This window comes from Lolium rigidum, chromosome 3, assembly GCF_022539505.1.
Source record: "Lolium rigidum isolate FL_2022 chromosome 3, APGP_CSIRO_Lrig_0.1, whole genome shotgun sequence".
NCBI classification, from domain to species: Eukaryota; Viridiplantae; Streptophyta; class Magnoliopsida; order Poales; family Poaceae; genus Lolium; species Lolium rigidum.
In genome coordinates, this window is record NC_061510.1 from 388576573 (window position 1) to 388600982 (window position 24410).

The 24410-nt window shown below is 48.6% G+C and overlaps 4 protein-coding genes across 6 annotated transcripts; all 4 read left to right on the plus strand.

The window, feature by feature from the left end:
• Nucleotides 1-210: 210 nt before the first annotated feature.
• Nucleotides 211-2869, plus strand: LOC124704484 (dnaJ protein homolog). Of its 2 annotated transcripts, none has more exons than XM_047236743.1 (6): nucleotides 211-455; nucleotides 1256-1430; nucleotides 1522-1657; nucleotides 1743-2019; nucleotides 2104-2302; nucleotides 2390-2869. In XM_047236743.1, the coding sequence occupies exons 1-6, from the start codon at nucleotides 303-305 to the stop codon at nucleotides 2713-2715; spliced, it is 1266 nt and encodes a 421-aa protein (XP_047092699.1). In that variant the 5' UTR covers nucleotides 211-302; the 3' UTR covers nucleotides 2716-2869. The 2 variants fall into 2 exon arrangements, with proteins under 2 accessions (XP_047092699.1, XP_047092698.1); XM_047236742.1 differs by having other exon boundaries at nucleotides 1256-1427; nucleotides 1516-1657.
• A 1309-nt stretch (nucleotides 2870-4178) lies between these two features.
• Nucleotides 4179-5512, plus strand: LOC124700759 (uncharacterized protein C227.17c-like). Its single transcript, XM_047232833.1, has 2 exons — nucleotides 4179-4378; nucleotides 4966-5512. The coding sequence occupies exon 2, from the start codon at nucleotides 4989-4991 to the stop codon at nucleotides 5373-5375; it is 387 nt and encodes a 128-aa protein (XP_047088789.1). The 5' UTR covers nucleotides 4179-4378; nucleotides 4966-4988; the 3' UTR covers nucleotides 5376-5512.
• Nucleotides 5418-6101, plus strand: LOC124700760 (dnaJ protein homolog). Of its 2 annotated transcripts, XM_047232836.1 has the most exons (3): nucleotides 5418-5481; nucleotides 5628-5680; nucleotides 5774-6101. In XM_047232836.1, exons 2-3 carry the CDS (start codon nucleotides 5660-5662, stop codon nucleotides 6032-6034), a joined length of 282 nt encoding a protein of 93 aa, XP_047088792.1. In that variant the 5' UTR covers nucleotides 5418-5481; nucleotides 5628-5659; the 3' UTR covers nucleotides 6035-6101. The 2 variants fall into 2 exon arrangements, with proteins under 2 accessions (XP_047088792.1, XP_047088791.1); XM_047232835.1 differs by lacking the exon at nucleotides 5418-5481 and having other exon boundaries at nucleotides 5570-5680.
• Nucleotides 6102-16577: 10476 nt separating this feature from the next.
• LOC124700761 (putative RING-H2 finger protein ATL71) lies at nucleotides 16578-17162 on the plus strand. Its single transcript, XM_047232837.1, has one exon. The coding sequence runs from the start codon at nucleotides 16578-16580 to the stop codon at nucleotides 17160-17162; it is 585 nt and encodes a 194-aa protein (XP_047088793.1).
• The last annotated feature ends 7248 nt before the right edge of the window (nucleotides 17163-24410 follow it).

Sequence of the window (24410 nt, forward strand, 5' to 3'; positions counted from 1 at the left end):
AACCGTGCCCGCACTCCTCCTCCTTTCACCAGAACACGCCGGAAGCGTCTAGAAGCTCGGCACTCGTCCCGCACCACCGTCCGATCCAGATCGGACGGCCCTCCCTCCGCCCCTCCCGCATCTTCCAGAGTATTCACTCCCCACCACCCGTCCCGCGCGCTCCTATAACTACCACCGCCCTCCCCGTCCACCTCCGCCTCACAACCCGATCCCGACCGGCGACCTCGATCCCCCACGACCAAACCAGCTAGGGTTTCTTCTCACTGGCGGCGTAGGTAGGAAATCCTCCGGCGACAGGCGAGATGTTCGGGCGCGCGGCGCCGAAGAAGAGCGACAGCACGCGCTACTACGAGATCCTCGGCGTGCCCAAGGACGCGGCCCAGGACGACCTCAAGAAGGCCTACCGCAAGGCCGCCATCAAGAACCACCCCGACAAGGGCGGCGACCCCGAGAAGGTGAGCGCGCCCGACCGCCCGATCTTCTCTTTCCTTTTATCCTCGATCTGGTCCCGACTGTTCGATTTGGTACTGTAGTCCATGGGATCTGTGGCCGGGGTATGCAATTCGATGGGCTTACCTGTTGGTTTGGTGGATGCGTGTCTGATTTAGTTTCGTCTGGGGGAGATGAATAGGATTGTTAGCGGATTTGGAAATTACATTTAGACGACCTCTGTTTAGCATTTTCTGTATGAATCTGTGAATTCCCCCCTTAAGGACTTGGTTTCGTAATTGTTTGCATGCTTCAAACTATGATTTATGCTTGTAGATGTTTAGTAATTGATCAATTTAGCAGAAGCTTGTTCACATTCTGGAACCTGCAATCGGTCAATTTAGATGTTTATTATTAGTCGAGCAGTTCGCTACAAGCTTTACATGGTTGATTTGATACTCATGTAGGATCAGTAGCCGGGTTCAGTATGTAGAGCTAATCATTCTGACTGCGTGGTAGGGTTAACTTGTATGATGTTAGTGCTGTGTTGGGCAATTCAGAAGTCGATTGTTGAGAATGCAGCTGCTGTTTTATTCAAATTCGAAATAGTATGTAATAGCTTACTGGAGTATAGCAAAACTGACATGAACTTGCTTAGTTTCTAATGCCATGTGCCAAACTTACCAAGTCAGTAGCAAAACTGACAGGTGATGCTTTTGTTGAGTCAAGCTCTGTTGATACTGTTGCGTGTGTCGTAAATCTGTTTGAATGACATGGTTGCTATCTGGTTTAGTTAGAGAACTGACAGTTTGTTGTTCCATTGCAGTTCAAGGAGCTAGCTCAGGCATATGAGGTTCTGAGCGATCCCGAGAAGCGGGAGATCTATGATACGTATGGTGAGGATGCCCTCAAGGAGGGGATGGGAGGTGGCGGAGGAATGCATGATCCATTTGACATCTTCCAGTCATTCTTCGGAGGTGGTGGTGGTGGTTTCCCAGGTATGTCCACAACAGTAGATAACCATATTTGTTACCGTGATTTGCCAATGTTGCCACAAACTCACACACACCCGTGTTGGTTCTCCAGGTGGTGGTAGCAGCAGAGGCAGGAGGCAGCGCAGGGGTGAGGATGTGGTTCATCCTCTCAAGGTTACCCTCGAGGAATTGTACAATGGCACATCAAAGAAGCTTTCACTTTCGCGCAATGTGCTCTGCTCAAAGTGCAATGGGTAAGCAGCATGCTTCATTGTGTAACCTTGCATGTAGTACGGCCTGTTGGTTCTGAAATCTCACTGTACTGTGTTCTTTCTACAGCAAGGGCTCAAAGTCTGGGGCTTCGATGAAGTGTTCTAGCTGCCAGGGAGCTGGCTACAAGATGCAAATACGCCAGTTGGGACCAGGAATGATTCAGCAAATGCAGCAGCCTTGCAGTGAGTGCAGGGCAACTGGTGAGACCATCAGTGACAAGGATCGATGCGGGCAGTGCAAGGGCGATAAGGTTGTGACGGAGAAGAAGGTTTTGGAGGTGGTGGTCGAGAAGGGTATGCAGCACAGTCAGAAGATCACCTTCCCTGGCGAGGCTGATGAAGCGGTATGTGCAGCAGGACTTGAAGTGCTGATTTTTTCTGTCTTGTGTTTACCTGTTCCCGCAGCTAATCGTTTGCTTGTTGTGCAGCCTGATACAGTCACCGGAGACATAATCTTCGTCCTACAGCAGAAGGAGCACCCCAAGTTTAAGCGGAAGGGTGACGACCTCTTCTACGAGCACACTCTGACCCTCACCGAAGCCCTGTGTGGCTTCCAGTATGTTCTTACCCATTTGGACGGCAGGCAGCTGCTCATCAAGTCCAACCCCGGTGAAGTTGTCAAGCCTGGTAAGTGGCACAAGAAGCAGTTTAGTTTATGCATCCAATGTTTCAACTGCCGCGGATCGCTGATCTTGTTGATTAATATTTCTGCAGATTCATTCAAGGCTATCAACGACGAGGGGATGCCCATGTACCAGAGGCCATTCATGAAGGGCAAGCTCTACATCCACTTCACAGTGGATTTCCCCGACTCGTTGAACCCGGACCAGTGCAAGGCCCTTGAGACTATCCTCCCACCCAAGCCCGTGTCGCAGTACACGGACATGGAGCTAGACGAGTGCGAGGAGACTATGGCATACGACATCGACATTGAGGAGGAGATGCGGAGGCGGCAGCAACAGCAGGCGCAGGAGGCCTATGACGAGGATGAGGACATGCCTGGCGGTGGTGGTCAGCGCGTGCAGTGTGCCCAGCAGTAGGCAGATCCGCAAATGTTGTCTACACTTTGTTCCTGTGTTTTAAGTTTTCCAAGTTAGGTGTCTTACGATGGAACCTTTGGTGCTAGTATATGATATTACTACTTCTTTACTAAACAGTTTTTAGGTCGTCCATAAAAATCATCTACGTTCTCCATTGACTTGCTGTGACACGTTTTTTACATTTCCTGTTTGATGAGCAACATCACGTTTGACGAGTTCGAGCTCTGCAGTTTCTCATGAAACAGCAACAATGCCATGACGTCTTCAAATGTAGAATGGGAACTCCACTTCCAGCCGTGAACGTTGCAATGAGTTTCGTAGAATGAACTCCGCCTGTTGCTGAAGTTTAAACAAATCACAGCTGGGTTATGAGGAACAGGTAGGAGCGATTGGTTGGTCGTGGAAATCGATATGTACCTTGCTTGATCCGATTGTAATCAGAATTTGGGGAAAGCGAGCAGGCCGCTACTCAAGTAACGCATATACAAATGCACTTTACTACTCCCTCTGTCGAGTGTTAGTCACAATCCTCTAATATCTTGATCCAAGGCTTAATTTGATTGGGGCTAATTGAACCGGACTGTGATGCTTCGTATCTCTACAGCCAATAAAAACATTCCCTAATTACTACATACATGGTTGACGTGCGAAACTCCGATATCCCGATACATGTGCAATATATGTACCCCATGAGTATCATCTTTTCCGATTTCGAAACGAAAGAAAAGAAATACCGATATGACGCCAGTGATGTCGTCGACAGGCCGTGACACAGGAATGTCGGGAAGCCCAGTCAAAGCCCACTACTGACCCTAATAGCCAGTACACTATCTATCTATTCGCTCGATTGACCATGGAAGCGGTTTGGACCGAGGCCTCAGGAGTAAGCGTACCGCCACCGTCGCCGTCCGGAGTCGCACGCCACCATCTAAAATCGCCTCCCCCCTAGAATCGTTCTCTCCTCCGCCGCCTCAATTATTCTTTAACTTCATTAGTCATTGCATAGCATTTCATTAACTGTATATGTATATTCGCTATATCGATGTACTGTTGTTTCTAGAAATTGACGTATCCCGTATCCGTGTGTCTGTATCACCGCTGTATCGGTGCTTCATAACACCTAGGGTCGAGGGTTTCTGCATAGAGGATGCAAGCATCCCCATTGACACCTTCAAGAAGGCAGGCACTATTGTCGTTGCCTCCGACCATTGCCACTGAATAATGTATTTTTAGTAGCATGTAATTCATATTTTATTAGTCAAAAATATGGTTAAAGATTGGTTCAGAATTCGGGGAGGACTTAAAAACTCAAACAAAGTTAGACAAAATGACAACGGAGGCAAGCGGAGAACGTATTTGTTCTCCGAAACACAAATGATCTGCTGAAATGTGTTAAGCGGGTGTAGGTCAGATAAAAACAGAACAAAGTTTAAGGTCAGATGAAAACAGAACAAAGTGTGAACTGTGAAGCATCTGGAAGCTTGGCCCTCGCGACCCCATCACCGCCGCCCAATCCAGATCAGACGGTACTACGAGATCCTGGGGTTGCCCTAGGCGCGTCCCAGCGCGACCTCAGGAAGGCCGCCATCAAGAACCATCCAGACAAAGGCGGCGACCCCGAGCCGGCTGATCTTTCCAGCTTTCGCACCGATCTGTTCTTCCGGTGAGTTTGTAGGGGATTTTGCTTATCTATTGGGTATAGTGGATTCTTGGGGGGCTGGAGAGGTGGATATGTGGCCGAGGTGTGCAATTCGAAGGGGATGGAGCTGGTTGATGCGTGTCTGATTGTTGTAGGCCGGAAATTTGTTGCGTCTGGGCAGGCGATTAGGTTTGCGAGTGGCTTTCTAATTCGCATTTAGTCCACCTTTGTCTACCATTCAGTATGAATCTGTGAAATATTGTCCTCTACATTTGTTCCTGCACTTGTACACATGCCTGAAAACTATACTCCATTTCGAAGGTGGAGCTGGAGTAGTTGATGCTTGTAGATGTTTATTGACTGAACAGCTTAACAGAAGCTTTTCCTCATTCTAGAAACTATATCTTAGATGTTTATACTTATTGATGATTGAACAATTCGTTAGAAGCTTGGTATGTTGATTTGCTACTGATGTAGGAGCAGTGGATAACTTCGTTCTGTGTTTGAAGTAGTGTTAGTAGCTATACTAGATCTGGGAGAAAAATGATTACACTCAATCTCTCAGTAAGGCAGTACAAAACACATATGCTGATGGTTGGACCCTTATGCAGGCCTTAGTAATCCAGCGCCCAGTATGGTGCCGGAAGAGAAGCCCCAGACGACTAGCGCCGAGGGCGGCGGCCTGCCCCCGCCGCGTCTGGACTGCATAAAGTGCTTCGACGCGCTGTGGTTCTGCTACTCGCCGTGGCACCAGATGCAGAACTACTACCGCTATGGCGACTTCGACAACTGCTTCGGCAAGTGGGGGGATCTTGTTGACTGCCTCTCACTCAAGACGAAGCGGAAGGTGGAGGTGGAGGAGATCCTCATCGCCCGGGAGAAGGCCAGGCCGCACATTTGGACCTACCGGACCGTTGACGATGCGGCGGAGAACTGGTGGCGGATGTACAAGCACTTGGTGGTGCAGTCGAAGCCTGCAGTGTCTGCTGCGCCCCCTCCCAAGTCTGGTGGTATTTCCTGAGAACTGTAAGGCGGGGGAGCTTACACAAACGGAAGCGTTAATCACGTTTTTATTTCTCTGTTCTTAGAACACTGATATTTGTTCAAACTTGAATGTACCTGACAAGGTAAATAATTGGAACCTTGGATGGATTAATATCTTGGTTCTGTAAATCATGACAGGCAACTGAACTAGGCTGTTTTTGTGTTTCTTTTTGCTGCTATGCTGACTACCCCTTCAAGAGGAAGGGTAACGACATTTTCTATACCGAAGCCCTGTGTGACTTCCAGTATGTTCTGACTCTCATGCCTGGTAACTTACCAGTTGTAAGTGAGAAACCTTATAGTGGTCGTTCAGTTCAGTTATTCAACGGATACTCATTGATCATGTTGATTAATGTTTCTTTATTTTTTTTCAAGGCGATCAGCGATGAGGGCATGCCCATGTACCAGAGGCCATTCATGAATGCCAAGCTCTACATCCACTTCATGGTAGATTTCCCAGACTCACTGATCCCAGACCAGTGCAAGGCCCTTGAGACCGTCCTCCTGCCCAAGCCTGTGTTGCAGCACACGGAGGAGCTAGACAAGCGCAAGAAGAAGATGGCGTTCAACATCGAGGAGAGACGAGGATGCGACAGCAACTCAGGACTGCGAAGATGGGGCCATGCCTGGCTGTAGGCATATGTGGGTATGTTGTGAGTACCATCGGATAAAAAAAAAAATTCTGTGCAATGCTGTTCTCAACTTTTCCAAGTTAGACGCCCTACGATGGAACCTTTGGTGCTACTATATGATATGGCTACTTTACTAAACAATGGCAGGTCGTCCAGATTGTGTTCTTCTACCACTTTGGCACGTTTATTATTTGTTGGTTGTTGATGAGCCGACATCATGTTTGACGTGTTCGATTGTTGCAAAGATTTTGGGCAAGTCTAGTGCTTGAAGTCGCTCGTGTAACAGCGACACTGCCATTTTGTTGTCATATAATTGTAGCAGCCGAACTACAATGCTAGCACAAATCTGCCGAAAGGCAGATGCACTTTGCACGCTGGTGACGCCCGGACCTGGCATTGAGTGGTTGCCTGAACAAGTACCTTGCTTGATCCAATTGTCAGTTAGAAGAACATCATGTTTTTCCTTTTGAAAATTGAGGGGTAGCATTTGGGGAAGGCATCACACGGGGCCAGCAGGCCACTCAAGTAACGTATATACAAATTGCATTATTATTTGTCCCATCCATTCTAGTAGCTCCAAAGAATAAGCATTTCTCCCCAGCTCGGCAAAACATTATGTATTCCTCTACTCTACGGTCTACTTACTTCTGGCAGTTGACCTTATAGGGGAAGTTGACATTCGAGGCCGATCAGCCTGTTGTTGGATTCTGACCTTGGCAAATAATGGAGAGAAGTGGAGAGAACGTACGTATCTGTTTCTCGAATAGCAGACGTTCGGCTGCAATGTGTTAATCGGTGCGGGTCAGAATCAACGGAACAAAGGGCGAAAACTGGTCTATTTTCTTTCTCTGTGTTTTCCGCGTGTGTATCTTTTGCCTTTCTGCTTAGAGGTGAAGCAAAACCCATTTGCTGCCTACCCTGTCGCTTTGTGTTGCAGTAGTTTTCCATCCTTTTCAAAAGAGCCATAGTTTCCGGTAATAAAATTTGGGGGGTCCTCGTGTACTCAAGGAATTGAATTGCCTCATCTTGAGTGAAACCATGAAGACGTCACTTCGGTTTGACGGATCTTGTAAATCTGATGTCAGAAGCTTAACTATAACTCTGATGGTGTGAACAACGAGTGTGGTAATGGCCGGCGGAGTGAATCAAATGGAGTGGAGCTAAACAAAGGATCGCATCAGATGGCGTGTAGGACAATATGATAGTTAGTTATAGAAGGGAAACAGAAGAAGTGAGAGGAGCGAGAAAGATGAGGTCGTGATTTTTCGGCCTCTGACTTTTCTGAGCGGAGGTGAGGAGAGAGCATGCAGGTGATGGTGAGTTGCTCCTGCGACCCCCCTGGCGACTCGGGCGGCCCTGAGCCCCTTGCTCCGGCCGCCGCCCCCGCGGCCGCCGGCCCCTGCCGTAGCTCTAGGTCCTCTCCCCAGCACCCACCCCACCCACCTCCCTCCAGCCTCTCGCTCGTCGCCGCCCTCCGGGTCCCTGCGGGCGCCGGAGATGCTGCCGCTGCCTTTGCTGCAGACGGTGCTCAGGGGTTCCTGTCCAAGCATCCCCCTCGGGCGTTGGCGCTCGACCCTCTCCACCTCCCGCCGCCGTTCGTCGTCCCGGGTGATGCCTTCCTGCAGTTCACCCTTGAAAACTTCAGCTCGCTGGTATGTTCTCCGGTCTCGCCTGGCTCGCCGCTGTTCGCACCCTCGCCGGTGCTAATAGTGGCAAGACACCGTGACCACGCCCCTGTTCCTCGCTCCTCCATTTGCAGTTTGCTTCAGTTTTGGTTAGGATCGGTGTTTGAGCGTCTGGATGTTCTTGAGGTTGCCCGCAATGTGTTCCGGTTCACCGTCGCGTCGCCCCGGATCGCCTCGTTCCTGGTCTCGCTCGGAGGCATCCGCCATGGCGTGCTCCTTGCCCTGTTCGCGTCTCTGAACCCCTCTGCTCCCTCCCCTGGTTCTGGGCCGCTTCCGCCTAGTTTCCTTGGCCCATCTGAGCTTACAGTGACGTCGCCCTCCCTGCTCTTGGCTGCTTCTGCTCTCTCCGGGCCGTCCGGGTCACCTTTGACCGAGCCCAGCTCCGTCCAAGTGGTGGTGGACTTGGCGGACGCGTGCCCGGCCCCTTGTGAGCTAGCTAGCTCGCTTCGTCTCTTCCCCGTGACCTACCTCCTCCTGCTGCTCGTGCTACACGACGACGGCCGGCGCGTGCTGCTCTCTCTCGCTTGCCCCCGGGATTCTTCCCTTGCCCCAAGGCCCGCTCCCGTGGCCGACGCACCCACCCCTGCGCCCCTTCCCTCCGGCCTCTCCTCCCGGATCGGCGCCTCCCCCAATCTCCTCCCCAACCTCCGCCCCCTTTCCCCTTTCATCCTCCTCGCCCGGCCAAGGTCAACTTTCCCCTTCAGGCAACCTCGGCGCGCGCGCCGCCTGCGATGGCCCTCCTCCGCCATCCTATTCTGAGGTGGCGGCCACGCCTTCTAAACCTTCCGCCCCCAGGCCTCAGGCCACTCCTCCACCGCTGCGCTCCTCCGTCCGCCGCCGCCATCGCCGTTTGTCTCCACACCACCCGGTCGCGGCGTGCGCGGATCCGCTCTCGCTGCCGCGGTGTCGCCACTCCGGCCACAAGGAACGCAGTCAGTAAGGCTCCTCCCTTCTCCCACCCCCTTCCTTTCAATCCGGGTTGTCCTTCTCCCTCTCCTTCTTCTCCCTCTCACCCTCTCTCCTCCAACACCGACAGGATCCCCATGGAAAACTTCAACGCCGACCCCGTCGCTTTGGGCATGGGCGATGCCCGCCCTCGCTCTTCTCGCGAACTCTGCTTCTCCTCCGACCACAACCGTCCGGTCCGCCGTCTTGTGGTGCCCGCCGCCGTTGCGGTGGCGGACGCCGCTGGCCGAGGAACCGATGGCGGATGCCGCCGATGTAGCACCGGCCGTCGACAGCGAGGAGGAGGAAGACCCGAAGAGCTGGTCTTTGAAGAGGAGGGCAGCGAGGATGCGGTTGGCAGCGATGGGTTCATCCCCTAGAAGAGGCCGATGGCCTTTTCTTGCCCATTGTTGATGCCGCCGACTACCTCCCCGCCCCCGACCCGAGCTCCCGGAACTTGAAGACGAGGAACTCCACGACCCAGAGCTGCTGGAGCTTGACGAGGAGGACCTGGAGGTGCCTGTGCGCCCTGACCATGTCGACGTCTACATGCCCTATGTCAACCTCCGTCACTTTGACAATCTTGCTTATGCCTTTGTCAACCCATTCACCAATCACCCTCAGAATCTTATTCTCCAAGCCGCTGACCTTGGCACTGGCCCCGACAGGGTCTCCCTCCTTCCTTCCTCCATTGGAGACCGGCTGGCAGTTTTCTCTTCTCCTCAAGATCGTGAGAACTGTGTGAACTCCAGCCCCTTCCTTGGTCGGGAGGTGTCGGTGTTCTTCCGCCGTCATGATGAATCCGACAATCGTTTTCTTTTCGAGCATGAAACAATGGCTGCTCTCTCCATTGCTAAATATCCTATGGAACATTGGCAAAGACACCTCATCACTCACTCTTCGGGCCCCTATGCCAACCCCCACAACATTGATCCTATCTGCATTCATCGGCTTGGACTACGAGGTCGTTCTTTGCACCTGTCAAAGCCGAGACTATTACCGATATCCCCTTAAACCTCTACTTCAAGAACCACTCCAGTGATGGTTCCATTGGGGAGGTCTCCATCATCCACTTTGACGATCTTGCTCCGGCCTCTGATCCTTCCTCCGGGCCGGACCTTGACCCAATTCCTGAGGCTTATTCCTCCGGTGATGAGTATGAGGTTGTTGATCTACAGGGAGGAGGTGGCTATGCCGATGTCCTCCAAGCCATTGGAGCCCCTCTTCCCCTTGTTGAGCACGGCGCCCCTTCTCCGCTGCCCCCGCCGCTTCAATCGTTGCCCGGGCCTTGGCCAATGCCCCGCCTCTTCCGATTGTTTCCGGTTCGCCTATCCTGTCCAAGCCTTCTTCGGTCATCTTCAAGCTTCGCCTGGGGTTCTTTGATGTTTTCGTCGAAGGATCCAAGGGCGAGCGAGCTTTCTTCCGCTTGCCTATGCGCCGTGCCTCCGCGGACCCTGGTTGCAAGGGCATCATGGTGGCTAATCTTGCCACCGCCTCCGTTGGCCTGATCGACTCCATTGCGGCTGGTGGGGCCTTGCCGCAGCCCTTCCTTGGTGGTGGACATCCTTGCCCGCAGCTTGGTGTCCTGCCCGCTTTTCCCGGTGTCCCTCTCTTCAGCAAACTCTTGGGTGATGGGACGTGCGGCTACTGCAAGCCTACCTGTGGAGGATGTTGCCGCCGCGGGTGACGCGGTGGTTGCAGACAAGATGGCGACTGCTGGGCTGGGACCTGCGGAGGCTTCCGGCCTCGCTGTTGTTGAGGCTGCGGATGCTTTTGCTGCTGACCCGCCCTCGCTCGAAGCGGATGGTGACCTCCAAGGCGCGGAGGTGGCTCGCGCCGGTCCGCGGCCCATCTTGGCCGCCGATCCGGCCTTGGCCGGCCCCGTTGCCGAGCTCGCGGGTGAGCTCGCCGCTGCGGATGACGCCCTCCTGGCCGCTATCGCTGCCCCTCCCGCGGCGGTAAACCCCGCTCTCCTGCTCCATGGAGCGCCGGTGCTGGCGGCGGTCTGGCCGGAGGCTGCCAGCCCACGCGGCCCGCGGCGGAGCTCCAGGCTCGCCTCTGCGCTGCCTGACAGCTACCTCTCCATCGTCGACCGCGCGGTGCTGCGTCGCAAGGAGCTCGACGAAGGTAAGACCGCGGCTACCCCATCCTGCCGCCGTGGCGAGCTGCCTTCGGAAGACTTGGTTCAGGTCGCTGTGGAGGACGGTCAGCCTTTGCTCGACGCTGATGTGGAGGTCCTGGCTGTTGCTTGTGACATTCCAATTGCGGAGCTCGCACTCGACACCCCTCTCCCTGCGTCGTCCTCTGCCTCACCATGATACGACAACACCCGGATCGCTTCTCCGTCCATCGTCGCTCACCTGCTCCTCTCTTTCATCATGCCTGGAGAGCACCGCTTGTTATCAATTCTTGGCTGTCTCAACCTTACGTTTCTTTTGGTTGTATAACCTGTTATGCCTACCAAGCGCTGTACTCTCCTTTTTTTACCTTCCTGTTGTTTCCGTTCTGGGCCCTTGTTTTTGCCCATGTTATTGACTCTGTAACCAATTTAGCTTGCCCTGGAACTTATGTATGCCTCTACCTGTTTCGCTTTCCCTTGCTGGCTTCTAGCCTTGTTGTTGACATTTGCTCCAATGTTAATTAAGCTTTTTTTCCTCTGTTGGAATGTGCGTGGTTTGGGACATCGCAATAAACGCGATGATGTCCGAGCCGCTATCGAAGCCTCTATCCCCTCTATTCTCTGTCTCCAGGAAACGAAACTTACAGATATCCCTACCTTCCTTGCGTCCTCCTTCCTCCCTCCCACCCTCCGCTCCTTTGTGTTCAAGCCCTCTGAAGGTGCTTCCGGAGGTCTCATCACTGCTTGGAATGACAGTCTTCTCAAGCTTGTCCACCACTCAATTGATGAGTTCTCTATCACCACCACTTTCGCTTTCCGTTCGGATAACTTAATTTTCTCCATCGTCAACGTTTACGGACCTTGCGTCCACGCCAACAAGCCTTCCTTCCTATCCTCTCTTGAGACGATTTTTGCCTCCTTATCCACCCATGTCGCCTTCTTAGGGGATTTCAACCTTGTCCGGACGCCACGGGAAAAGTCTAATGACAATTTCAACTTGAGTGAAGCGACTTCCTTCAATAATTTTATCAATAACTTGGGGCTGATCGAGATTCCTCTGTTGGACCGACAATACACTTGGTCTAACCAACAACACCCCCCGATCCTCGCCAGGCTTGATAGGGTTCTTGTCAACTCATCTTGGAGCTTAGCCCTCCCGGACACCACTCTTATCTCCTCCTCGAGAGACACCTCCGATCATGTGCCTCTCCATCTTGCAGCCTCCTCTAAAGCCCCTCGGAGCACCATTTTTCGAATGGAGAACTCCCGGCTGTCACACTCGATTTCGGAACTATTGTCAATGCAAATTGGCATAGTGTTGGGATCAATCACTCCCACCTCACTCATGTCGGCCGCCTTTCTCTCCGTCTCAAACGCATCCGGTCCGCAGCTCGGTCCCGGGCGCGCTCTCGCCGGCTCCCTTCCATCTACTTAGCTAACCGTCGGACGGTTATCTTGCTTCTTGATCGCCTCGAGGAAAATCGCACCCTCTCCCCCTCGAGGGTAGGCTCGGGGCCTTGGCCAAAATCCACCTTAGCAAGCGGAACTCCGACCGCGCAACTTCATCGGCGTCAACGGGCCAAAATCAAGCACTCGCCGGTTAGGAGATGAAAACTCTCGTTACTTCCATCTCTCGCGCCTCCGGCCGCCTTCGGAAAAACCAGATCAAATCCTTGGAGGACTCGATGGGACTCCCATTTTCTCACACTCAGCCAAAGCCTCTGTCCTCCATGCCTTCTACAAAGATCTCCTGGGTACCCCTCTTCCCTCCTCTGACACCATCCCCCTCGCTAACCTTGTTCAAACAACTTCGCTCACCTCCACCCAAGCTTCATCCCTCACCCGCCCTTTCACCATGGAGGACATCCATGCGGCTCTTTTCTCCATGAACGACAATTCCAGATCCCGGACCGGATGGCTTCGGCCCTGCTTTCTTCAAGAAAAACTCGGTCGTTGGTCAAAGACTCCCTCATGGACTCCCTTACGGGCTTTCATTCTCTTTCTACTCGACCTTCGCCCCATCAACAAATCCTATATTGTCCTCGCTCCCAAAAAAGGAGGGAGCCAACAAACCAGATAATTTTAGGCCCATATCCCTTCAAAATTGCTACCTAAAAATTCACTCTAAATGTCTCACCCTTCGCCTTCGCGAGCTCATCCCCTTCCTTGTGCACCCTGACCAAACTGGGTTCATCTCTCGGGCGCTCCATCGCTGAGAATTTTGTCTATGCTGCCGACATTGTCCGGACTTGTCACAAAAGATCTGCCCCCGCCGCGGTATTCAAACTCGACTTCCGCAAAGCTTTCGATTCTATCAGCTGGGAGGCGCTTGACCGAATCCTTCTCGCCAAAGGTTTCCACGACTTATGGCGGGCTTGGATCAAAATGCTCAACCTTTCTAGTCAAACTGCTGTTCTTCTCAACGGTGTTCCGGGTAGATGGATCCAATGTAAGCGTGGCCTCCGCCAAGGGGACCCCCTCTCCCCTTCTTGTTCAACATTGTTGCCGATGTCCTCCAGCCAGCTCCTCCTCCAAGCTTCCCGAGATGGGCTCCTCCTCCACCCTCTGGTGGATGATCTCCCCTGCCCAATCCTTCAATATGCTGATGACACCCTTATTATTATCAGGGCTATCCCGCAGCATGTGACCAATCTAAAAAGGATTTTGGACGATTTCACTGCGGCCACTGGTCTGGCCATCAACTTCCACAAGAGCACTTTCGTCCCAATCAGGATGAGCTCCGCAGAAGCCGCTCAAGCTGCCGAAAATTTCGGGTGCGCTGTCTCCTCCTTCCCCCAAACCTATCTCGGCCTTCCGCTATCTACTCACAAGCTTCGGTTGGCAAATTTTGCCCCCATTATCTTGAAAAGTGACATGCGCCTTTCCGGCTGGAGGGGCAGATCCCTTCCCATTGGGGGGCGTCTTCTGTTGGTCAATTCTGTCCTAACCTCCATGCTTGCCCACGCCATGAATGCGGGGCTCCTCCCCGCTGGGGTTATCGAGGCCATTGATAAGCGTAGACGTGCCTTTCTCTGGACGGGTGAAGAAACGTGCAACGGTGGTCAATGCAAAGTCGCCTGGACCGACGTCTGTGCTCCCAAAAAGCAAGGGGGGTTGGGGGTCATCTCCTTACCGGCCCAAAACTCCGCTCTCCTTGGTAAATTTCTCTCTAAGCTGCACTCGCCTCCGATGCTCCCTGGGTTGCTTGGTTCCGTCGCTCCTATGGGTGGACTGATAATCACGACATGGGCGACCGCCACTCCCTGGACACCGCCATTTGGAAGGATATTCTTGCCGGGTTATCTACCTTTCGCCTCATCTCCAAAGTGTCCGTCGGAGATGGGAATTCCACCTCTTCTACGGCTTGATCTATGGCTTGGTCCGGCCCCCTTTCATGAACGCTACCCCGCCCTCTTCTCTCATTCTATTCGCCCTAATGCTTCTGTCTTCCATGTTCTCCACACCGGCCTTAACTCCAACCTTGGCCCTCGCCTCTCTCATGCCGCAACGGGTGACCTCCTTGCCCTCACTAGCGAGCTTGGCTCCGTAGTGCTTCGCCCGGGTACCCTGGACGCTCGTGTGGGACGCCTCACTAACAAAGGACTAACAAACAAAGATTTCTACACCAATTCTTTCAGGCATCTGCAGGTGGATGATCAGGCAAACATGGTCTGGAGAACTGCTGCGCCGCTGAAATGCAAGGTCTTCTGCTGGCTCGCTCGACGACGACGCCTCCCCACCAACGAGCGCCGCTTCCGTCACACTGTGGCCTCCTCGGCTGCTTGCCCCTCCTGCCTTGCTGACGAAGACACTGATCACTTGCTGATTCGGTGCCCTAGGGCGCAAGATGTTTGGAGCTTCTTCCACCCCGACGCTACTCAACTCAGCAATGCCTCGCTGATCGACGTGTTGCAGCTCCTCTTCCGAAGCTTTGAAGAAGCCACTCGTCAACACTGCTATTCTCTCGGAACATTTGGAAACGAAGGAATGCCCTCGTCTTCAACAATGTGGATGAAAGCCTTCCCTCGTTGTGAAGAACTGCGTTCAAGATGTTCGGTTGTGGGCCTACCGCTGCCCAAAAGAAAACTCTAGATGCATTCTAAATTCGTGGTGTATCATGTATGATCCCCCCTGAGCTTCTCTAAATCCTAGCTCTTCTCTTGTCCTCTAAAAACTTGTAATGGACCACTGTAAATTTTGAGGGTTATGAAAGGTGTTCAGGCTGGCGTAAGCCCGCCGTAGTTCGATTCAAAAAAAAGAGGAGCGAGAAATGTGTACCACGTCAGAGAACTTCATGTGAAGATGGATTTCTGGTGATGTATTAGTGGTGTTTGGTTCGCTGCTACAAGAAATAGATCTCTATAGTGGGGCTTTTCTTTTATGTACTTCTTATTTTTTATAACTATATGCGTCTGTATTGCTATTAGGGCACTAACTTGTTGCAGAGTCTAGGTGTAATTGAAATCTTCTTGATATTAATACATACTCTTTATAAAAAAAACTAGAGTTAAGTTTGCTACTAGTTGCCACTCAAATAACCTTGCTTTGTAATTGTGACTTTTCACAAAGCCCAGTCTCATAGAAATGTCTTTTGTTTCTGTATATGGCATGGACTTGATCAATCCTTTTGAAAGGTGGGTTTTTATTATTGTGCATACAACTTTTGTTAAATATTTTATTTGTTTGACTGAGAATTAGCTTAATTTTGAGTCCATTTCCATCCCATTGGATTGTTTCGTGATTTTCTTGCCATGAGTTGCAATTTGCAACACGGGTTGAAAGTAAGATTTGATGGCGTCACCTAAGAATTATCCACTCCATGTTTTATATATGTTCATTTAAATCTTAATTTCAATTTACTATAGAATTGAATATTGTCATGCCCAGTCTCATAGAAAAATCGTTTGTTTCTATATATGGCATGGACTTGATCAATCTTTCTCAATAGTGGATTTTCATTATAGTGCATACAATTTTTAATTCTCAGTCGATTCCACACTATTAGATTTCTTCATGATTTGCGCTTGTCATGAGTTACAACATATGACTGCAACTAAGAAAAATAAATCGATATCGTTAGTTGCTTTGTGATTCATGCTAGTCATGAGTTGCAACGTGTGTGTTTTCTTCGTGAGACACACTATTCATGAGTTGCAACATGGATTACATGTGAGATTTGATAACATGGCATGCGCTGGTTAGGGCATTTGTTATTATCAAAAACCTGATACATGGTTCACACAACTTGGGAAAATAAAAGTCGCACACAAATCATCCGAACAAGCTACGTACAGCCTACAAGTCAAACCTCGAAACCATGGTTGCATTGCATATTTTCCATTGACCCTGGCAAACCCAGCAAGCAGAAATCAGCAACAAAACATGCATAAAAGAACACACCAAAATCAACCGAAGTGATGATCATAAAATATTGCGGGACGCAGCATTGACCTCGATCGAAACCATTGCCCATTTCGTCCGGCCGCATCCGCATCCAATACAGCTCTCCCGTACATGGTATACGGTCCTCCGCCGGCTCCTTCCCGTCCCGCTCTGGCAACATGCAAAGCGTTGACGTCGCCGTCGCAACCTCCCTCGGCTGGATCCGAGCTCCCTTCAAGCCCAAACAAAAACCCCACCAAACGATCAACAATCGCTCTCTTCCTCCTCCTCCTCCTCGCCACCACCAACGACGACCCATCACCTCACCTCTCTAGCTAGCTAACCTTCATTCGCTTCAGTTCATCTTGCATTCATCTTGGCCGGCCGGGCAAGGAGGATTCGTGTACGACGTCGCGATGAGCTCCGGTGGCCCGTCGCCCGACGGCCGTATACCCCCGGCGGACGGCAACTCCGTCGGCATGTTCAGCTCGGACCGGATCGGCGGCTTCGGCTACGGAGTCGGCGTGTCCGTCGGCATCCTCCTCCTCATCACCACCATCACCCTGGCCTCCTACTTCTGCACCCGCGCGCCGCCTCCCGACGACGGGACACCGTCTCCGCGTCGGGGACACCGGCGACGCCGCCGCGAGGGGGATGCCGGTGGCGACAATGGGGGCGTCGAAGTCGACGACGTGGAGCTCGGCATCGACGAGGCCACGCTCAAGGGGTACCCGGAGGTGGTGTACGGGGAGGCCAAGGCGAGGAAGAAGAAGCTGGGCACCACCTGCACCTGCTGCTCCGTCTGCCTCGACAACTACGGCGACGGCGACGTGCTCCGGATGCTGCCCGACTGCGGCCATCTGTTCCACAAGGAGTGTGTCGACCCCTGGCTCCGGCAGCACCCGACCTGCCCCGTCTGCCGGACCTCGCCGCTGCCCAGCCCCTTGCCCACGCCGCTCGCCGAGGTCACGCCGCTGGCCTTGGGCAGGCCGTCGTCGTGACAGAGGTTCTTGCTTGGTTTTAATTTTCTTGCTCCATTTTCTTATTCTGAAAAATGGAATGGGCGAAAAAGAAATGTTTAGGAATTAGAAGCTTCTTTTGTTGGTCCTGGGTGTAAATTCGTTTTCAGCTTAGTTTCTCCTTTTTTTCTGATGAAAATGCAAGTCAGACTAGCATTCTGTACTGACACAAAATGGTTGAGAATTCTCCCATCAGAAGATGAGCTCAGGGATTATTGTCTCAGTTTAGCAAGACAAAATGGTTGAGAATTCTCCCACCAGTTTCTGTTCTGGTTGTCAATTCAGTGGTACTAACTTACTCTCAAGTCTAAAGAAACAGTTGTAAATTGTGGGTTTCAGGCTCGAAATGTAAACGCATCATCTCGTTGTTATGTTCTGCTTTCATAAACGTAACAAACAACTCACAACCAACACTTTCAGTTGATCCGTTATTCTTGACTTCCGGTGTCAAGTGGAATACCAAACTACACTAGATAATTCAGTACTCAGATTCCAGCAAGTTGTCCAATTTACAATTCCAGGAACGCACCAAATGAATGTTTAATAGTATAGCCTATATAGCTGTAGTCCTTAAGCAAGACACTCACAGCTCCCCTAACCCCAGGTTTGCTGGGTCAGCTATGCAAATCCCATAGTTTATTTTTCTTTGTGGTTTGAAGTAACACGGACACCGATGAGGTCTCATGTTCTGAGAGCAAAATGACAACGCCCTTAGATTGCAGAGAAACGCGAGTTCTGCATTGACCCGAACAAAATAATAACCATCACACATATCAATTAAACTTGTGCGCCGATCTGCTCAGAATCCGGGAGCTCGTTGAATCATAGGTACTGCATTGTGTTCAGTTGTGTTCCCTTGAGGACTCCCTATGCTAAAATGAAAACTGAAATTTTGGTTTGGCTCTGGAAAGAAGAAAGGGCCAGCTGGTTTCAGACGCATGGATGAAAACACCGGAGGAATTAGTGTATAGGTACTGCTGTAGAAAGATTGAGGCATCTGCAGGGTTATTGTCTGCGATAGTACAGCGTGGACAAGCCGAATACGTTTGTTAGGATGGATGATGTAAATGTAGACGACTTTCTGCTCTTTCAGTCTTTCAGTTTTTAAGTGTATGCATCGTAGTCTCATGGTACCGTTAGTGGTGGTCTAGCGATCCAGCTACATACCAGCGAAAATTCTACCAGCCAGTGCACTACTACTGCCAGTGACGTCGTAGAGAAGTAAACCGACCAAAAAAGACCGGGCAAGCCGAGTAACTTTCGGTGCTTATTTCAGCTATACCATGTTTTAAATTCATTTACGGGCGGGAGATATACCCTTTTCTGCCACTTCACAGATAAATCAATCAGTTTATATGGTTTTTTTTAAATATAACAACTGAACACCCTGTCATTTTTCTCTGCCTCCAACATAATATGCCAACCTGATGTCCAATGGATAAGACGGATTTTGAAGATTTGGCCTGGAGGCATTCATTTAGGCTATCTGTTCATAATATAACAAAACACCAGAATCCGACAATGATGTGAAACATCATTTTGATGAATTAAATCCAACAAGAGGATTAAAAAACATACCCCCTCCGTTCGTTGATATAAGATGTATGGTTCTTTGAGAAAATTTTCAAAATATAAGGTTATCGTGTTGCACCACTCGCACAATTTTTTTATGGTTTTAATTATGTTTCCTTATTACATGAAAACTCCTCTGTTTTCTCACGTCATTAGTTAGGGGTAATCTCGTCCATAGCTAGTGTAACTTTTTCTCCACATGCATTTTAAAATTTTGGTACCAAAACCTATGTAAGGGGGGTTCTATTTAAAAACATATAATTTCTAGAACCCCTGAAGCCTTACAATCGGTCAAGTGGAAATGGATTCCATGCCCTTAACCTAGCATCGAGCAAGTGCACGCTATTAGTTCAATGCTAGATAATATGGTAATCATTCTAAACTTTGACCTATTGTATAGAAAACATATAAATTACTTTAAATTCGGCTCCCGGGTGCATATGCTCCCTCTACCAAAAAATTATATTTTAAAATGTCAAAAAAAATGATGAAAAATTCTACATGTACATCTCCATAATATATGTGTGTTCATCAAGTTTCGCGAGGAACCAATATTTTGTGTGGTCTATGTAAAAAGAGAAAATTTATCTTTTGAAAACCCATATTTTTAGCAATAAATTTGTCTTCTTTAAAACGACTTTCTAAGCGCGTAGCACATGAAGATGTACATGCAAATTTTCCGCTTCATTTTTTTAAAATTTCAAAATATATATCACATAAGTTTCAAAATAGAGGGAGCATATGCTCCCATGTGCCAAAACATTACTCTCTAGGTATACTGAAAATTTATAATGTATAAAAAACTTTAAATATTATCTCATCGATTTGTTGCATCTAATTTTAGCCATGTGGTTCCATGGCGCATTGGATTCCACCACACACTATGTTTCTAGACTGTTTCTGATCACCCTAAAGAGTACAATGACATGCAACTTGTGATCATTTATATATGAATATATAGACATATGTTGGTCTATTTAACTTGGAAACACAACACAAATGACTACTTAACTAATTTCTTGGGCATAGTAGGAGTTAAGCAGAGAGTAACTAAACTCATAAAGAAATGCTGCTTGTTTATTTATGTCTATTTGATATGAACATATAATATTAGAAATTAAAAAATTTGATTGAATGATTTGAATCTCCATGATAAATAGTAAAATAAAAAATGTAAGATACACTTATATTTATTTTAAAAGGTGTGAGCATATGTTATAGAAGAAGTCAAATGAAAGGTTCTCCATATGAAATTTTGAAAGTTTTCCTTATATTTTGTTTAGAAAGAAACTTTGAAGAGTATATCGTGTTGTAAATAAATATTACTTTGTAGTTTTCAAATACGTTACCGATTTCCTAAAACATGATGGTTAGATGCGCCACAAATGTCTTAAAACCAGCCAATAATATACCTAAAATCCTTTAAAAGATACTAACAAAAACCAAATTTAACAACAATTTTTTCAATTACATCATTGTATGTATTCCATGTAAATTTTGTCTATTTTACACCATACTCTGTATTCTCATAACATAAGTATATATTTTTAAAATTCAAAATATAATAGAGCATGATATTTTAATGATTTAGATCCTTGCCAGGTTGTGACTTTTTTTGGAAGATTTTGTTTACGGCGCAATCTAATGCACTAGAATAAATTTGTGAAGATATTCTATGCAATCTGTTCACAAAAATAGGGAATTGCAGTTTCACATTTTTATGTAGATCACATATGATCGTTCTTTTCCCAAAATCTGCACAAAGAAGTATCAATATAATATCTACATACCTGCATTTTTTCAAATTTTTATAAAACTTTGAAATAACAATTTTTGGAACTTTCATTAGAGGGTGCATGTGCACCCCGGTGCAACCGGGTATTTCCCCAACAAACAGGCAGTATAACACCGATGAATGAAATCAACACAACAATTGCTCCGTTATACACTCACACTATGAGTAGTTTAGGGTCTCGGCGTCGTATTTAACATAAAATTGTGACAATAAATTAAAACTTAATTAAAGAAAAGTAATTATATTAGGAATGTATATTTTATGACATATCAATTTTATACCTTACATATTTGTAATTTAATTATATTTTTGGTTAATTTTTTAGTTGACACGAGTGCGTCAACTACTTACGCAATACAAAATCAGAAATCTAACAATGTATGCAGAAAATATAATCTCTTAGGACAACATGCTAGGGACCGGTTCATGCATAGAGCCAATTTATATCTAAAAAAAATATGGGAAGCCTATGGCCTATTCATAGATTGAGCATAACCATATATTATTCATTAGTAAAAAAAAGTGACACAAAGCAAGGAAGCGGAACAAGTCGATAAAAAACTGTATATAAAAAGTGAATCTCTCTTAATATACAACAAATTGTGGATTTGAAGCTCACAATTTAAATGCATGCTCTTGTTATTATGCTCTGGTAATGGATAATTCATAATCAACACTTTAAGCTGATATGATATACTTAACTTGTGTTCCAAATAGAACAACAATTAGACTAGATAATTCAGTGTTCATACTCCTGCAATGAATTGAACATTTTTATTTTTCTACAGAAATATAACTTTTCGGACCACGGATCTGTGTTTTTTTGCAGGTTGTGTTTAGTCGTTTGAAATTTCGATTTGGTTGCTGTGAAGAGTTGAAATTTTGACACATTGGACCACCTGCCCCGGTAAAATTGCAAAAAGGACCACTGATGAGTTATGAGTGAAATTGTCAAAACTACAGCGGCGGCACACTGGCAAGGCGACACGTGTCACATGCCGCCTCGGGCTGTGGAGGTAGGCCTTCCCACCGACGACGATGGCGGTACGGTGGGGCTGCTCCGTGCGCCGTTAACGACGATGCCTAGTGGTGGGACCTGTCGCCCTAGGGCACATCGGCACGCTGACGTGGCCACATGCCACCACCGGTTGTGGCTGCATGCATCGAAACGTCTAGGATTGAAGGTACACCTTCTTTTCCAAACGATTCCTTCTATTTTTTTGTACTGATAGCACTGATTGAAGGCATTAGGCACTGTTCCCGCTTATTTTTTCCCCGCCTAGGATTTGTCATGTTCTCTATAAAAATAGGCGTCGATATTGTTTGGTACACAAGTGCTCATACCTTAGCCAACATGAGTGTGCCTTGTTCAGACCAGGATTTTAGGCCGATGGAGGGGAAGAATGCAAGCTTGACAACGGGGGTTAGAGCAGAGAGGTGTTGGTGCGGCCGCCTTGCGAGGGTAAAGGAGATGGTGGATTTTTCGGATAAGTTCGGCAAGAAATATTTAATGTGTGCAAACTACGATCATGATCCACCCACACAAACAACTTCATCATCCTCGAGGCTTGCGGTATATTCTAACATCATGATTAAAATGCATATTTGTATGTCATTAATTTTTATTTATTAACCGTCTTATTTGTGTTGAAGTCTCCCCCGCACTTGTGCAAGTGGTTTCACTGGATAGACACGGAGCAGCCAGCTTGGGCACGCCGTCAGGTGGAGGAAAACAGCGGCGTGCATGGAAAGGTTTCATGAGGAGGAGCATTGGGAAAAGGCTGCTACTAATAATAAAGTAGAGAGACATATACAAAAATTAAGGGCATAACAAGTTCGAAATCGTGAGGTGAATCAGAAGAGGATGGATGATGAGATTACATGTAGGTATGCAGAGGAATAGGTGCGCATGGAGGCATGTGAAGCAAAAAAGGAAGAGATTAATAGAAAGGGCTGTTGAGGCGCATGCAGCAGAATAACGCGGCGACAAGACGGGAAAATGGCCACGCTAGACGTAGGGCAAGTAGAGTGATGTTGAAAGTGCATAGAACTCCCATGTGTGGTTTTGGTAATTAATGAAAATCCCTATGGACTAATGTTTGTATTGAGTTATATTTGTAGGAGTTACTGTTTTACCCTCAAAAAAATATTTGTAGGAGTTGTCCATAGGCAATATATGCTTGAACCATATGTTGGCTTCAAGTTTGAAATAAAGAAGAGATAAGGTGCAAGTTCAAGATGAGCTAACTCGGAGGGATCATATGCTTAAAGCTTGGCATTCATATGGTGTTCATGGATATATGAAGATGCACCTAAGAAGAAGCTCATCCATAGTGGAGTATGGGGGAGCAATCGGCAAGACTTCATCAAGCAAGCACAATCAAATAACGACGTTCATCTTGTTGCGGTCAAGATCATCATCATCGAGCTCAAGTGGAATGCGCAAGGTTAAGGTTTCCTCTTGATAGGGTTCCTTTCTCACCAGTCTCGTGGTTTAGTTGGGAGACCGGTTTATAGGCCAGGTGTCGTACTATCAAGGGGGCTCTCGAGTGAGTAACTCGATCATATCGTTCGGAGTGCGGTCAAACCTTTGCATCCTTGCATCATCTTTCTTGGTTGTTATTTTGATCTTATCCATGTGGTGTTTTAGAGCTTGTGCTTATTTCCATGACAATCTCTAGTTCATTGAAAACGGATTTTGTGTATATCACTTGTTGCATTTTTGAGTTGGGTGATTTTCTCGGTTTCTTGTATTGAGGGGTTGTCCCTCTAAAATTCATTGAAAATCAACCCCCACTAGTTTCCATATTTTATTGGGAGACCGTTTTTATGTTGGGATAGCTATTATCGTCCTCTTTCCAATAAAATTGGTTTCACTCGATTCGAAGCTCCCAATCTGAAGTCTTTGATTTTACAAGATTGCCATATTTGGTTTAAATAGAAAAATAGAGGAGTTTTGGCTGGCCGGTAGTACCGCCTAGCTGGGCCGGTACCACCGCCGAGCCCAGCCCCGCACGACCGCCTGCAATGCCGCCCGCGCTAACGCTCTTGGCGCTCACCTCCTAGTAGCCCCGGCCTTCTTCAGTTTGTTTACCGGTACCAAAACCGGTACCAGGCCCGGTGGGTTGGCCCAAGCCGGTGGTACCGGCCAGCCTAGGCCCGAGGTACTGGCTCTTCCCCACTGGCCCACTCCCGCGTCCCGTCCAGGTCGAGCCGCCCCCATGCACACGCGCTTCGCTCGCTGCCCACGCACGTCGCTCGCCTCAAGACGCGCTTGCCTGGCTAGCTCATTCCCGCGCGCTTGCTACCTCACTGGCCCCACGCTAGACCCGCTCCTCCCGATCCCTTTTTTCCATGGTCGCTCGCTGCTCATTCATTGTTGCCGCGCGCGTGTGGCTGGGCGGTAGTACCGCGGCCCACTGGGCGGTACTACCAGCCCAAGCAGGCCAGCCCCAACGGGTAGAAATCGGCCAGCTCTTTTTTAAGGCATTTTTCTCTCCCTTTTGTTGTTGCTCCTTCTTCCTCTTGGCTCCCTCCATTATTGACTTTTGGTGAGCTCGCAATGTCTCTCCCTCTCCAATGATTTGAGCGTGTCTTTGAGAGAAATATAGAGGAGATCTAGATCCACCCTTTGCCGAAACCAACCTAAGGAGCTGGGGAAAACTAAGTACAACTAAGGACCGGAGGGCACGAGAATAGAAAGCCCTAGGATATATTACAAGGAAAGGTCCAAAAGACCGCAGCCGATAAAGTTTCTTACAAGATAGCTAAAAAGAACAAAAGGATAAACTTCTACGAAAGTGAAAGCGCAAAGTTTTCTACTTGACCTCAGTCTGAGTAGTACTGGTGGAGGCGGCAACCGT